Source organism: Panthera uncia, chromosome D2 (genome assembly GCF_023721935.1).
Source record: "Panthera uncia isolate 11264 chromosome D2, Puncia_PCG_1.0, whole genome shotgun sequence".
Taxonomy (NCBI): domain Eukaryota; kingdom Metazoa; phylum Chordata; class Mammalia; order Carnivora; family Felidae; genus Panthera; species Panthera uncia.
Genome location: NC_064818.1, coordinates 35,800,577 through 35,816,649, shown reverse-complemented (window position 1 = coordinate 35,816,649; position 16,073 = coordinate 35,800,577). Strand labels below are relative to the sequence as shown.

General features: G+C 45.1%; 1 protein-coding gene across 1 annotated transcript in view; it reads left to right on the top strand.

Annotated features, from left to right (window-relative positions):
- Positions 1–16,073, top strand: part of KCNMA1 (potassium calcium-activated channel subfamily M alpha 1) — a 507,394-nt gene that overhangs the window by 299,940 nt on the left and 191,381 nt on the right. The window contains exons 11-14 of the mRNA XM_049645990.1: positions 2,328–2,433; positions 4,165–4,247; positions 7,760–7,829; positions 14,054–14,209. Coding sequence (XP_049501947.1) covers positions 2,328–2,433; positions 4,165–4,247; positions 7,760–7,829; positions 14,054–14,209 — 415 coding nt within the window. The remainder of the gene's footprint in view (positions 1–2,327; positions 2,434–4,164; positions 4,248–7,759; positions 7,830–14,053; positions 14,210–16,073) is intronic.

Here is a 16,073-nt window from a genome sequence, read left to right as displayed (position 1 = left end):
AGGACACTGTGCTACTCCCCGTGCATAAGTTCTCTTCTTTAATCAACACAGGGAGTAAAAGTACATGCTGTGAACTCAAGAGTGCTCCATGTGAATCTTGACTCAATCAGTTACTCGCTGAATAAGTTACTTAACCTCCCTGGGCCTCAGTTTTTACATTCAGTAGATAAGGAGATCACAATGGTTTTGGTCTCCTTTCTTGGGCTGTAGAGAGAATGAAAAGAAGTAAGCCATGTCAAGAATGAATCAGGCACACAGCAAGCGTTCAATAAATGTTAGCTAGTATTACGAAAGATAAAATATATTTGGCAAGATAAGCAACATAGAAGGTGGGTCTTATGTTTGTTGTGCAGTGGAAGAAAGGAAGAGATCTCCTTCTGCTCAATGTTGTTGGGGTTTTTTTTTCAAATTTATTTATTTTTTTTGGGACAGAGAGAGACAGAGCATGAACGGGGGAGGGGCAGAGAGAGAGGGAGACACAGAATCGGAAACAGGCTCCAGGCTCTGAGCCATCAGCCCAGAGCCTGACGCGGGGCTCGAACTCACAGACCGCGAGATCGTGACCTGGCTGAAGTCGGACGCCCAACCGACTGCGCCACCCAGGCGCCCCAAGGGGTTTTAAGCTTCATCTGACCCCCATTTAGGTAAAAGGTAGTCAGCCACAGGGATAGAGAGTTCTGGGACTCGGGCATGTTGATGTGAGTGGCACTGTTTTCTTTTCTGATGGAAATGGGCCATCATAGGGTCAGCACTAGCCCCAATTTACCAAGAGACAAAGCTCATGTGTGGTGCTAGCTCCATAGGGGGTTGACACCCCACAACTCAATCCTGCTCTGAGATCCCACAGAAGTTGACTTTCCTATAAGCTTCTGTTCTGTGCATCTCCTTCCTTTTGACAGTTGTTCACAGAATACCAAACTGGCTGCCATGTTTGAGCACACCAGCATTTTTTTCTTCTCAGCACTGAATTCTCCAAGTTCTGAAAAGACCGGCCAGGCTATGAACACAGGAGCAGAACTCACAGATCAATTCAGCGCTTTAGCCTCTCATTACCAGCTGAGAGGCCCATCCTCTGCTGAGCACTATGGAAGGTTCAAGAGAAGTACAGTGTGTAGGTCCTGCCCTCATTGGGCATTTCAAGATGAACATGTGTGCAACAGCTAGAGCTCAACATCCATGCTATATTCACTGACTGAGGTCAGTTTAGTCAAATGGCAGAATCACATGGGGCATTTGCATCAGGGAGAGACCACCACTTCTTACATGACCAGGCAGACTTTCTGAGAGGGGCCAGACCAGTAATGGATCTCGAAGACTGGTTGGATTTGCACAGGCACCTGTTTCTCATCCACTACTTGAGTCTGAACCAACAAGCTGGCTGCTAATGCCTCACTTGCTGGGATTCAACTCCATGTCCCCAGCATCTGTCAGCGTCAGCTTTGTCGTAGACAGCCCAGTTAATTAACCTCTTGAAACTTTGGGTTAATAACATCCCTTCCTCTAGGGTTGTTTTGAGGTTTAAATGAGTTAATACTTGTCAAGTGCTTAGAATGGTATCTGCCACATAGTAAATGCTCAAAAACATGAACAACTCTTACTAAGTACTTAATGAATGTTAGGCAAGCATTGACCAACACAAGTCTTGGTACCTAGAAGGTTCAAACGAAATATCATCTGCCATCTAGCATAGTACTTTATAGAGAACAGATATTTTTCATCTTTGCAGAAGTAATAAATGAATGAATAGGTCAATCCGTGCTTTAGTCCTTGTCCTCCAATGGGAAAGGTATCTGTATGGCTCACACTAAGAATGACGAATAGCGTACACGTGTATGAACCAAGAACAGTACCAAGAGTAAATTCACTCTGTCTGTGGCTGCTCAGAGGTGACATGTTTTGATCCAGGCCCCAGGAGATGAGAAGTCCATAGGGCTGAGAAGCAAGGAAGAGGCTTTGAGGGAGGGAAGAGCAGTAGGCTCTGCCAGGGGCACCTTTGACTAATCTCTGAGGTCACAGCTCGGTCTCTCTATTCGTAGAATAGCGATTCCATTCATAACAAAATGAAAGACATTTTGCCCCATAGGCCTCAGACTCTGTGAAGATTGTGAACGGCTTCATTTTACCTTGGTACTGGTTTGGGTTTTCAGTGGGCTGGGGTTTTACTCCTCTTGAGTGTGACCCTTTCATTTCTGCAAGAAAGGGGGCTACTTTGAAAGTGAAAGCCTTTTCCTAGGGCTTTGTTTTTGGAAGTCAGAGAGAAAGGAGGCCACGGAGGCAGAAATACCCAAGTCTGTTATATTAATGGCTGTTTCTTCTCTCCCTGCCAGCATTTCCCCTAACCTGGAGCTAGAAGCTCTGTTCAAACGACATTTTACTCAGGTGGAATTTTATCAGGGTTCAGTCCTCAATCCACATGATCTTGCAAGAGTCAAGGTAAGAAGGAAGAGGTGACTTCTGCTTTTACTCCATCTGAGAGGGGGACTGACTCTGTGGTGAGGGCATATGCCTCCCAGGATGACCAAGAGTCACCCCCATTCCCCTAATGCCATAAGTCAGTATGCCACCAGCCTTGACATCACCCTTCCACTGGCCCCAGGGCTTTATTCTCTGGCACCTGCCTTCTTTCACTTGAAATAGTCATAAAATTAGTTCCCTCAATATCCACACTCCTCAAGGAAGCAGACTAGTTGTATGGACTCAGTAGACTCATACACAACATCATAATAAAGTAATTCCCATGTGAAATACTGAAATTAGACTCAATGTAGCTCTGAAATCTATTATTTACATTAGAGAGGAACATGAAGTGTAAAGTATAAATAAAATGTGAACAGGCCATAAAACATTTTGAGCTTCCTTTTTTTTGGCCCCCACTAAAGACTAAAAGTGAAAAACTAACCATGCAGATATCTGATATCACTTAGTGATAGGCTAATCTTTCATTCCCAAATCTGCTAAATTAGAATCTTCTTATAAAGCAGACCTGAGGTTTATAAAGGAAAGGGCTATAGCAAAGTGACATCTGGTACTTTGCTCATTTTGTATCGGTTTTGTGAGCACATTCGATATTTGCATGGCAGTGGGTATAGATTAATATTGTGAATCCACTGACATCTAAATGCTCACTGTGGTTCCAACATAATTTAGTAAATCATGTAATTGGCAAACATGAATAAGCCAGAAGGATTTGGGTAAATTCTTTGGGTTATTAAAGAAAACTAGAGACAATTTGTGACATACCATGGAGGAAACCGTGGCCCCCCACCAAATGCAGGGATGGTCTGTTAAGTACAACAAACCAGGGAGGACAGATTGCAGACCTGGGCCAGCACGAGAATTCTTATGCTTATAGAGTCCAGTTAATCTTAATATTATCCAGACAGGATCCAAGTTATGACTTAATGTGAAATCTAATGAGAACTTGGAGAAAATAGTTACTGTTCAAGGACCTAATTTAGATGCAAGCAATTATTAGCATAACTCATCATTCCCTCAAAGGAATCAATCTTTTTTTGGCTCATGTTTAGATAAGTCGGTAGGTTTTGAGGTCATCTGGAACACATCATTTCATACACATGGATGTGTTGTCTTTTGAGTATCTGAATGCTAATTCAGTACTAAACGATACCGAGCTGTTATCTGATTTAGGGCTCTTACTGCCTTCTATGCCACAGTTAAGATGTGAAGAAGATCAGATGAAGGACTTTGGAGTCTCAATTTCTGAATCCCCGACTACTCGGTTAACTTGGTAACCTGAGAGGAGGGGTTTAGTCTGCCTAATGCCATTTCCCGACTGGAAAAATTAGGATGATGGTGTAGATCCGTTGGTTGGGAAAGGAGGCAGGGAGGGGGACTGAAAGCCTTAATTAATTGTTATGTGAAGAAATATGGAAAGATTATACCTAAGTGACTGTGCAAAATGAAAAGTATAATTACCAAGGTACATGTCGTACCCTCTAATGGCAACAAGATGAAATGTTTATACCATAATAAGAATTTGCAGCCTATACTTTTGACAAAAAAAACGATCATCTCCCAGGATTATTTTTTTTTCTTTCCTTGGAAACTACCAGGTTCCCCAAAAGCTGTCAACAGAGAAAGATTGCAAACCAAACATGGCTATTTATATGTTTGTGTTCTGTGATCTTCCTTTTGGTGTCTTAGATAGAGTCAGCAGATGCGTGCCTAATCCTTGCCAATAAGTACTGCGCTGACCCTGATGCTGAAGACGCCTCCAACATCATGAGGTAACGCCGGGGAGGCCAGGGAAGGCTCTGGGCTTGGCACTCTGCAGCCCATTGGCTGCACTTTGGGGTTCTCTGCAGAGCACCATCTCTGTGGGACCTTCTTTCCCCCATAAGACACCGTACACCTTGCCACAAGCATAGGTGTGGGGGGAGCTGAGCCACTGGTGGCTGTGGAGGGCGATGACACAAGACAAGCTTGTCCTTGGTGAATGGGAGCCCTGGGGCTCACAACTGGTTTTGGGATTGAAGTATTTCGGACAGGACTGGGAAAGGAAAGATAGATTTAGATGGGTGCAGGCCTGAAGTAGGGTACCATGTTCCCTAAGGGAGAGTGGACCTGGGATGTCTTAACTGTGGGTGATTTTGTCCCTCAGAGGAAATTTAGAAGTATCTGGAGATGTTCTTGGTTGTCATAACTAGGGGATGCTGCTCACATCAAGGGGGCGGGTAGAGGCCAGGGATGCTGTTCAACATCCTACAGTGCACAAGACAGTTACCCACAGCAGAGAAGTATCTGGCCCAAAATGTCTAGTGCCAAGCTTGAGAAGCTCCATGTTAGAGCTTTTCGAGCTTGTCTGTAGCATGTTGATTAATAGCCCCACAAAGAGGAGTTTGTCGACTGATGAGCTTTTGTTTCAACCAGTTTTCCAAAATGAAATCGTGTCTTTACTGAGAGCCTTCTCAGTGCTTTTAACACTAATATGAATTTCTAAGAGAATGTTCTACAGAGAACATATCAAACGTATTTAACTCCAATGCCCCCTTTCTTACAGAACACCTTTGGGTGGGTGTGGGCACACTCTGGAAAACATGGCTCAGTGCCCTCCCTGTGAATGGGCGAGGCCCATAGAAGGCCCTTCCCTGCCGACTCCCCACTCCTTATTCTTTTTGCATTTCAGAAGAACACTGTTCTGTGACAACAAAATGATGGACGAGTTAAGATATTTGGCTCCAGAGAGTTAAAGCCCCTTAGGATTCTTCTCCCCTCCCGTGCACATTGCAGAGTAAAGAGAACTGGGAGGGAATCATAAAGAGACACTTCCGGAGAAGAGACCAAAGAGAAGACATCTCACTCCCACTACATTCCCAAGAACACTTGCCTAATTGTGGGCAGCCGTCCTTTGGTCCAGACAGACCGCCGTCTCCCCACATCCTGGTTTGCCACCATGTCCTGCGAATTTACCTGGGGTGAGGGCTTAGGGAGCTGCTTCCTCACCAGGCTCCCATTGCCCTTCCTTCGTTTCTCATCAGTGGCCCCCAAGTGACATGAGCTCTCCCATCGCTGAGTTGGGGGAGCTCCTCCAGTGCATTTGGGATGAGCGTGTCTTTCCCTCAGCATCTGGACCTTGTGTCTGACAAGCGACAGTTGGCACAGTGTTCTCTTTCCTCCCGCTTCTCTTTGGCAATATGCTCAGTGCAGTTGTTTTAAGGAAGTTGATGCATGAACTCTTGTAAGCGTGGGACTTGCCAGCCTACGGGGAGATGATGGAATGGGGACATGTGTCCACACCTCGGTCCACCCGCTAGTCACAGCTGGAAAGTGACTACAACAGCTCAGCAGAGAGTGCTTCAGTGAGCCTTTCCTTGAACTAGGATTTCCATCCTCCCCGCGTTTTTGTGTCATTTGAAATGATAAAAATGTCCCTTTTAAGGAACTAGGCTTCATTATCTTCAGATTTGCAAACATAAAAAACAAAAGAAGATAAAGCTTAATGTTTTGATCCCCCCAGAGAAGTTTAGGGCTAGGGCTTTTTTTTCCCCCAAAAGTGAATAATTGAAATGGATAATAGCTTTGAAACGGGCAATTCTCTTAATAGCAGTATTTTACTTAAGTGCAGTAGGGCTAATATGAAGACATGTAAGTTATCAGGGTGATTGGCATGATGCCAAGACATAAAACTTACCGAACAAAGTTAGCATCATAAGTTTAATGATGCCATTCATTAACCAGAATCAGAACTAAGGTGCAGGCAGCAAAAGGGAACAGGAAACTCAGGGTTAAAAATGGGCTCTGTCTTTCCCTTATTTGTATAATCCTCCTTTCTCCTTAGTTTAATGAGACCAGTCTGCCCCTTTTGAAATTAAAATGTCAAAGATCCATTTGAAATGAGCTAATGCAGAAAAACTGGCTGATGCTATGAGCAGAATTCTGAGGGCTGACTGAGGCTCAAAGTCCTTGAGTTATTAAGCATGAGCCAACACACTTCTTCAAAAATAAAATGAATTCCTTCAAGTGCAAAAGCCCAGGATGAATTTGTGCAGGCAGAAGCTTACGAGTGATCCATTTCCTAAATTCACAAGTTGTAGCTTTTCAGCCGAAATGGCTCCCTGGCTGCCTTCTCTCCATTTTTGCACAAAAAAGGCATGGAGCACAGAGCAGTTTCTTGGTGTGAAGTTTGTGAGGGTGGTCACAATAAACGCACTTGCATTTCTGAGTAGGCTTGGGAGGTGGGCCTTTCTGTGGAATTCCATTCCTTCCTTGTCACGAAGGAAATGTATAATGTCACCTCTGACAGAGTCGGTAATGACAAAAACCATAACTTACACGTGGAGAGAGCTTTTAATGATTTCAAAGCATTTCCACATCTGGTCTTTCATTTGCTGCTCATACCAGAACCTGTGAAATAAATAAAGCAGGTACTGTTGCCCCCAATGTCCAGATGAGGAAACAGTCACAAAGAGCCCAGGGATTTCCTGAAGGTCACCTAGTTCCTTCGTACAAGACTGGGACTGGAATCCAGGTGTTTCTCTTCTTCCACCTGTAGCCCAGTGACTGTGTCAGGGAGCAGAAGCGAGGGTTGGGGGAGGGGATGGGCAGTGGTCCATAGAGAGCATGGACTGAAGGCGGTTTGAGCCAGGCGATTTTCTATCAGACTGTGACCCCTGCAAGGCCTCGGTACTTATCGCCAACCAGCATTAAAGTTGTCATTTAGACACCAGTATCTGTCGAAAGCTGAGTCATTGATCCAGTCTTAAGAGCCCGGCTCAGAAATCATTTTTGTGAGTGGCCATGTGTGTGTGACAATTAGCATCATTTGTCAGACTGCTTGTTTGATTTGTCATCGTTGTCTCAAGTTAACTTAGAGAATTGGACTCAGAGCAAATGGTTTCTAGGCTCGTCCCTAGGGTATGTGAGACTGTAAGCCGTCAGCCCCATGAGTTGGCTCCATGAGTTGAGCTTCCTTTATTTAGACGCCTAGCCCATGACCCCTGCTCCAGAGCCCCCATTCCAGTGCACACATACTCACATGCCAACACCAAGGCACCACAGGACTGCTCTCTTCTTCTATGCCCAGAACACAGTCTGTGGCCGTTTTGTGATTTCTTTTTCACACCACCATGGGGTACAGCAATGGACACACAGTTTAACTTGGCCCTGTGCCTCAAGCTCTCTGGATGGGCCTGGCTGCTGGCCCCACATTCACTCCATTTGGGTGTAATCAAATCAATGTTCCCATCAGACTCCAAGGGTTAGGCAGATCCTGCCTCAACTCTGGTTCTTTCTTTTTCAGAGTAATCTCCATAAAGAACTACCATCCGAAGATAAGAATCATCACTCAGATGCTGCAGTATCACAACAAGGTAGGTCAGCGAGAGCCTAGCCCAGGCTCAAATATGCACATGTGTGTCCAGCTACACACACGCGCACACACACACACACACACGTATGCACACACGTGCACACATATGCACACATATGCTGCTACAATCCAAAGCCCTGGAAAAGGGGGTGGTGGGTAAAAACCTCCCTGGGACTTTTTTGCAGGGCAAACACCTTGTTCACAGTTGGTCACTGAAAGGAAGCATGTGTTCCTTCATGTTTCCAATAGGAAGCATCTATTAGGCCCCCAGGTTCAGAACATTGATGCGATCTTAGATCCCATTTCAACAACTCCCACTTTCGTGTGCTGCACGCATTTCTTCATTTGGTATTTACTGACTACCTACCAGGTGGTCAACACGCTACCTTGACCTCCCTAACCCCCCATGGGGAATCCTATGTTGTACCCTCAGGGGCTTCACAGTCAAGGTGTAGGGAGTGTCCCAGGCAAGTGATAGGACTTTTCTACCTGGCACCGTGTGACCTGGAAGAACAGATCGCATGCTGGGTGGAGACTTTGGAATCTGGCATTCTCACCCTCAAGATGAGAACTGGCATTGTTGAATTCGGGAACATAGCTGCTCTCCAGAGATTAAACATAAAGGAATTTTCCTAGTGTTTTAGTTTACAGGGGGACTGGAAAGAAAACAAACGGAGTCTATGTTGTTTCCCTTGTGATTTCTTCCCAGTCTCTCATTCAAAGGCACTGATCCTTCACCCAGCTTGTCATTAAATTCCCAGGAAAACAGCTTTGGGGGAGGGAAGGTGGCACCTTTCTCTGTTCGATATGGAACCGGTTATGCCCATAATGAGGCTCAGAAACTGGAGGCTCAGTACCTGGAACCAGGTGTCCTGTCTGAACAGAATAACTCCCTGCTGGGTTATGAGTGAGTGCGTGTCCCATCTTATAGGCCATATTCCCTACGAAATAGGCAGTCAGGTGACCCAGAGAAGACCCCATTCTGCCAAATGCACCAGTGCCATGCCATTATTTCTTAATTGCTGGCAAGTGCTGTCCCATTTTGCTGTGTGGAGGCTCATCAGAGGCCATTGCTGAGTGGAGCCTGCTGTCGGTGACTGGCCTACCACTTGGGTCTGCTGCCCACTGCCCAACCCTCAGCAGGTGGTTCCATTGTAGAACGTGTTGCGTTCCAGCCAGTGGGGCTTGGTGGTGAGCACCCAAGGTCACATTGTCCTGTTTGTCTCGGGAAAACCCAAGGACATTGAAGAGATAAAGTAAGATATTGGTAACTCACAAGGATTAGGCCAGAGAAGTTTTTATTGACAGCAGCGCCTGTAGGTAGAAGTAAATTTTATTAGCCAGGCTGTGGCTGGTGACAGCTCCTAAGGCAATAAACTCTTCTTTCATTTATGATATGAAATTTCATTTAGCGTGAGAGTGTTCTAAGCTGTTGTTTAGATTTTTGGCTGAATTTAGATCAAATAGGAAAATTAATGTTATATGTTTAGAAAGGGATGTCGGTTCCTTTTTCCTCTCCTTCCAATGAGTGCTGATTCAGCATCTTCAAGAAATTAAGGAGGATTTCAGCAATGCGATTCATGTCAAGCTCAAAGTAGCTCAACGGACCTAGGATCCAGATGGTACCTGGGCAGTACTCATGTGACCATAGCAAGCCGAATGACTTTTACAAACTGCTTCATTGTAATTATTCAGAAATAAGGATGAATGGCATCAACTGATCCATGATTATTTGCTTAAAACACATTTTGGGGGCACCTGGGTGTCTCAGTCGATTAAGCGTCTGACTCTTGATTTTGGCTCAGGGTCGTGGGATTGAGCCTGGCATCAGGCTCCACGCATCAGATTCTCTCTCTCCCCCTCCCTTCGCCCCTCTCCCCATTCCAAATAAATAAACAAACAAATAAATAAATAAATACCCCACACATTTTATTTAGAACCACCCCAATCTATTTGGGTTTCAAAGTAAGGCAAAATCACATATGAGACTTTGCCCCTGTAGGATTAGTAAGGGTACAAGGAACAGAGTGACCTTGATACAGGGCATTTTTCTCTCTCATTTCATTTCTCTCTTCTAGAGAGAGCAGCATGTCCACCGGTGACTGTCATGCCGTTCCTCATGGAATTGCAAGTGGGCATTTGTCATCCTGCTTTATAATTGTGCTGTTCCATGAGATGCTTCCCCCTAACGTTTAATATGTTTTTCTTCCCATTACCTTATAATAGTATTTTTCTTCCTCTCTCTGTACTTTCTCTTCACCCATGCCTAAATGCCCAAATATGTCCACCCATTAAAACTCTCTTTCTTGAGGGGCGCCTGGGTGGCGCAGTCGGTTAAGCGTCCGACTTCAGCCAGGTCACGATCTCGCGGTCCGTGAGTTCGAGCCCCGCATCAGGCTCTGGGCTGATGGCTCTGGGCTGATGGCTCGGAGCCTGGAGCCTGTTTCCGATTCTTTGTCTCCCTCTCTCTCTGCCCCTCCCCTGTTCATGCTCTGTCTCTCTCTGTCCCAAAAATAAATAAAAAACGTTGAAAAAAAAAATTAAAAAAAAAAAAAACTCTCTTTCTTGAAAGAACCTGGTATGTGTATGTAAACTTAAGTTACATTGAACGTATTTCAAGTGATAATTAATTCCGTAATTGGATACTGGACTTAAAATATAAAGAATTTTAATTCCCTGCACCCTAATGATGCTGGAATTCCAGGGGTGTAGGGAAGCTGCGTACTTTCTTTCTGCATGTAAAACTGGTCCTGAGTTTGTCATCATAGTAATCTCAGACACTCATGTCCTATTTTATGGTTTTAAAAAAGCTTGACATCCATTATCGCGTTTAGTTCTCATTTGACCATCTGTGCATGTTAGCATCCCAGTGTGACCTCAGATGGGGAGTCTAAACTATGTCTCAGACAGAGAAGCTCTGGTAGATACAACTCATGGTCACTTGGCAGGCAGTGAGCTAACATCAGAACTGCCAACTGCCACCTTCTCTTTAAATAGAGCCACACCCCACTGAACCAAACTGTGGTTCCTCACAGGAGGCCTTAATGAAAGACTGATGTTCCCTAAAGTGGATCTGAATTCATGGAGAGAAACACTCGGCCTAGCCATCTCTGAACACAGAAAGATGGTACAGGACATTTTTGATTTGAGTGTAAATGTCTTGATGCTTTTCAAGGAAAGAACAGTTTGTGATATCTTAGAAAAGTGTCACTTCTGATGACTTAGCTGTTAATGGATTTTTTTTATTTTTCAAACAGCTTCTAGAAAAAGAGGTTTTTGCCTGGGACCTGGAAGCCAAGTCCCAGTGGCCCAAAGGAGATGCGAGTTATTTGCGCTTCCTCACTAACAACCCTTACACACTTAGGTAGTAGTGTTAAAGTGTTTTCTCTGAAATGACCTTCTTTGTTCCTTATGGTGGCTTCCCCAAAGTTGTGTGTGCTGGAACTAGGACTGGAATTAATCTCTCCTGGTTTCCTGTTATTATATGTCCTCACATTTTCACGTTCCTTCTTCTTGAGATGAGGAATGGTTCAGTGGCTGATGAGAGGGAGACCCTGGTCCTGCTAGGCCAGCTCTATCAGGCCTCATTCTCCAGGTCACAGAGGATTTGCCTCTAGACTTCTGTGCAATAATGCTGGCATTTTCCACTAGACCTGACTGTCCCTCATATGAAGGACAGAGTTGCCAGGGGAACTCTGGGGAAATTTCCTCTCTTCGTTTCATGCATACACATGTCCCTCCCAGCCTTTGGTATATCCCTCCCTGCTTCATGCTCCACAATTGGGGAAGTTATGATGGCCAATAAAAGGAGGCCATATGGAAGCCTGAGAAATGAAACAAACTTGACTTTCCTGTGTAATAACGTGTAAAATCTATCTAAGGAACTCAAACCAGATGGGGACATGGGGGACCCAAGGCCCAAAAACCTGGACTTCCATACCTGCAGAAACCAGGCACATGGGGATATGAGAGACTCTGTGGAAAAGGTTTTGTTTGTTTGTTTGTTTGTTTGTTTGTTTGAAGGTACCATGAAGGGTACGTGTCCTTCGAATCTCCTTTCACACTTGACGATTTACTTGTTCATTACGTAGATCTCATTTGTCCTCAGATGATGTGAATGCAAATGAGGATTTCTCCACTGAGACTGAGGTATTCTCTGTGGTGTCAGTATTCTCTGTGGCCTTCATAAGCCAGTGAAGAGTAGGGAGGAAAACAGGGTAAAGGGCAAGGCTACTCGCTGGAATCAAGCCTATGGGAGAATGTCTCTGACACTCAGCTTGACAGAAATTCCCATCCGCGATGGCCCACACACCAGACATTTTTAACCATGCTCTCATTAGGGAGGATAGTCTTCTCTCCCAGGAGTCACTGCTGGATTAAGACTGTGAGACTGTCACAGGACTTTGCAGGAAGGAATTTCACAAGAGTCGTATTTCTGAAAGCAGAGCAAAGAGCCGTTGGACTTGCTGTTTGTGTCCACAATGGCGTCTTTCATCTCTTCTAGTAGGTACAACTGTAGTGTGTTGTCCTGACAGTGAAGGGAAACCTCCAGGGGGTTCCTTGTGTTTGCTGCTCCATGGAGAGAAATAGTAATTTCTGGGCCACGAAGTCTTGGCATCAGCAGGAACCTAGCAGGGCTCTCTGCTTCAGCCTCCCATGAAAAACAAGAGGTCTTTCCATTGTGACTTGGAAAAACACTTACTGAGTTTTTGGGACAAAGACCTTGCATTTTTGGAGGTAGCTTTCTCCATTTGTTAGACACATTAGATCCGTAGAAAGTTCCTTTATAAAACAAGTCAAAAATCTTCTTTCTTATAATATATACATCAGTCAGTCCTAATTCTGGCCCCTGGAACGAAGCAAGACAAGCCTAATCTCTCTTCGGCATGGCAGCACCTGTGGTATTTGGAGGCAACCATCTTGTCTCCCTGAAGGCGTGGCCCTTCTTCCAGCCAAACACGGATGGCTGTCTTAACTGTTTCTCCAAAAATGTTTTCCAGAACCCCCACCTCTCCTTGTGCTTGTCATTTTTCTCTGGAAGTTATTCAGTTTATCAGTTTCCCTCTTTAAATCCGACTGTTACAACTGGATCAAGTATTCTGGAGTAGCCTGACCAGTTCACAACAGAAGGAAACATTCATTTCCCTTGATCTGGAGACCATTTCTAACAAGCAAGCATTGGCCTTCTCTGTAATCTGTCACACGGTTGGCCTCTTTTTCGGGTTTGAGTTGCCCACACACTTAAGTTTTTTCCTTCTTTCCCCTCAGCTCTGCTGCCAAGTTAGGTCTTCTCATTTTGAATTTATACAGTTGATTTTTTTTTTTTTTTACCCTAAATGCTGTACTTGACATTAAGGCCTTTAAAATCTTTTCTGGTTGGTTTTCTGCCCATTTTTCTAACCCTGGAGAACTTTTTGAATTTTGATTCTTTCATCCAACATATCATCTCTGGCTCTCTACTTCATGCCACTTAAAACTAGTTGGATGAGCATACATCTGGGTGTATACATACATGTATACATACATCTTATCTCAGGGTGTGACCTAACTGTTGAATAGGATCAGTCCATCTGCCAGAGATTGTACCAGGTCTACACTGTGAGTTGCCTGATAATTTAGGTCAGTGCTTCTCAAAGTGTGGTCCCCGATCAGCAGCTCAGAGGCACCTCGAACTTATTAGAAATGCCAATTCTCCAGCCTCACCCTATACCCTACTGGCTCAGAAACTCTGGGATAGGGGCCAGCAATATGTGTATCAACCCTCCAGGTGATTCTGATGCCCACTCAGCCTTGGGAGCCATTGATCTGGAGTATTGGGATTGCAGATAAAAAAGGAATCTAAAACACACAGACATCTGATAGTCTGAGTCTGTTTGAGGAGCCAATTTATGAACAATTTAACCAGACATCCTAGTAGCATAGGCTGATGTGTCTGTCACAAGAGGAAATTCCCTCTGGACTTTGTTTGGCTACATGACAAACCAGAGGCGGGGGACCTAGGTTTGGGAGGTGCAGAAGCAATGATCCAAAGGGAAGACTGAAGACTGAAGTCTGCTGAATGGGAGAGTCAAATAAAACACCAAACACCAGACTCAGGAGAGGGAAAGAAAGGATGAGTCTGAATGCCTTCTAAGCAGCTGGGCAATGCTGCATTTCCCAGAGGAGCTTTTCAACAATTGAGCATTTAGGAATGAAAGGTCTCATACCTTGCTTTTGCTTCCACAGGCGCATCTGCTAAACATCCCAAGCTGGAACTGGAAAGAGGGGGATGATGCAATCTGCCTCGCAGAGCTGAAGCTGGGGTTCATAGCCCAGAGCTGCCTGGCTCAAGGCCTCTCCACCATGCTCGCCAACCTCTTCTCCATGAGGTCATTCATAAAGGTAACGTCTTGTCCTATTAGAGCACATTAGCCCCGGATTCAGTTTGTCGTGGGGTTGAGTAGAGAGCACAGCTTAAACTCAAAACAGATCGACGGGCTTTAACCACTTTGGTTAAAGAGAAATTCCTTGTTACAGATTTGGGCACAAGGCCAACTTCTTTCAAAATTATGTTTTTATTTTTATTTGGCACATCCACGGCCATTAAATGATTGTTCAAAGCACAATCCTCTCTTTTTTTTAGATAAACCACATGTTTATCTATCAACAAAGCCTCCGCTGTTAAAACAAAAATATGATTTATATACATTCCATATGGCACCAGAGCGCCTAAAGAAAAGAATTATCATTTTGCTCTTTTACATCAAGTGGCTGGTGGACCTCTCACTGTGCGGATAAATGCAGACCATGTGTTTGTGCTGAAGCCCAAACCCCAACAACATAATTCATTTATTTATTTCTGCACAATCAAGGAGGCCAGCAGGGCTGACATGCCATGGTTATTTGAATGGAGAGTGAATCTATGAACCGAACCCTCAGCAGCGGCGCCCTGTACCCTGTGACACGGGCGGTCTGGGTATGCTCCTCGTCGGCCGGCTCACCCCACAGAGCTTACTGGGCAGCCACCCAGAGCCTCCAAAGTGGACCCTGCCTGTTGGACCAACCCAGGCAGTGAAAGACCCAACCCTGTCCTCACAGGCCAGGCCAGGACAGTTTCCAGGACACTGTGTTGAGAGTCCAGGCCCCTACTAAGAGAGTTTGGAGACTGTGGGATAATGGTAACACCAGTCCTTATCCTTGGTCTGTTCCTGGCCTAGACCATCAAAGAGGCAGACCAGTGCAGTAAAACCTGCCTCGTTTGGGCCTTTCTGACTTGGCATTGGTGGCTATTAGCTCAGCATCGGGGCTTACATTCATTCCCCTTCCTGAATTTGTAGTGATTGGAGTGGGAAATTAATGAGTTACCAGGAGGTCCAACAAAGGGGGGCTCGAAGCTCTGCAGTCAAAGGTGTAAGACCTCCGGCCCTTTTCCGCCATTACTGCTATGTCTGGTACCAGTGTTAGTCATTTGGGGGAGGTGAGGAAATAGCCTTGCACTCAGTGAGAGGGATGAGTGGGAAGGGTGGGGCTGGAGGTGATGGACCAACTCCATGTGCGTGTTCACCCTGGGCATCCATAGCTGTGTGATTAGAGCAAGGCTTTTTTTCTAGGTCCTTACCCTCTGTACCCACCTAATTTACATTATTTAGCCAATTTATAGATAGTAATACTTTATATAAAAGAACAAATTGTTTTGGAGTCCCTTCAATCACTTTAGCAAAGGATGCCTTGATCAAAAAATTCCTGCAACTCACTATGGTCCCAAAGACCTCATCAACTCCACAGATCTCCAGGCTCAGACCCAGCTCACAAATAGGGACATGGCTTTTTTTTTTTTTTTTTTTTTTTAATGGCTTCTTGAATCCAGGCTGCTGTTCCCCTGCCTGGATGAAACTGAATGCAGGCAAAATGGAGTTGGCAGGGGAGTTCTGTGTGGCTGGACTTAGAGGCATGCCCCAAAGCCAGACGTAGCCTTGCGTCTCCCACGGCTCTTACATTCAACACAAGGAGCCCAGACCCCAGGATAGAGGACTGTCACCAAGAGAGCTCTCCTGGCTCATTTGACCAAGTTCTGGTGGTTTCCTCCAGCAGGGAATTACCCACAGGCCCAGGCACAAGGTCTGAGACCTGGGCACTGCTTCCTTACGTTGACGTAACGTGGTCTTGGCAGGGCCCTACCACACATGGGGCGCTTGACATGCGTATGTTTTGATTTTGTGGTGCCTGCATGGAAACTAGAGCTGCCTGTCAAGAAAATTAATAAAAT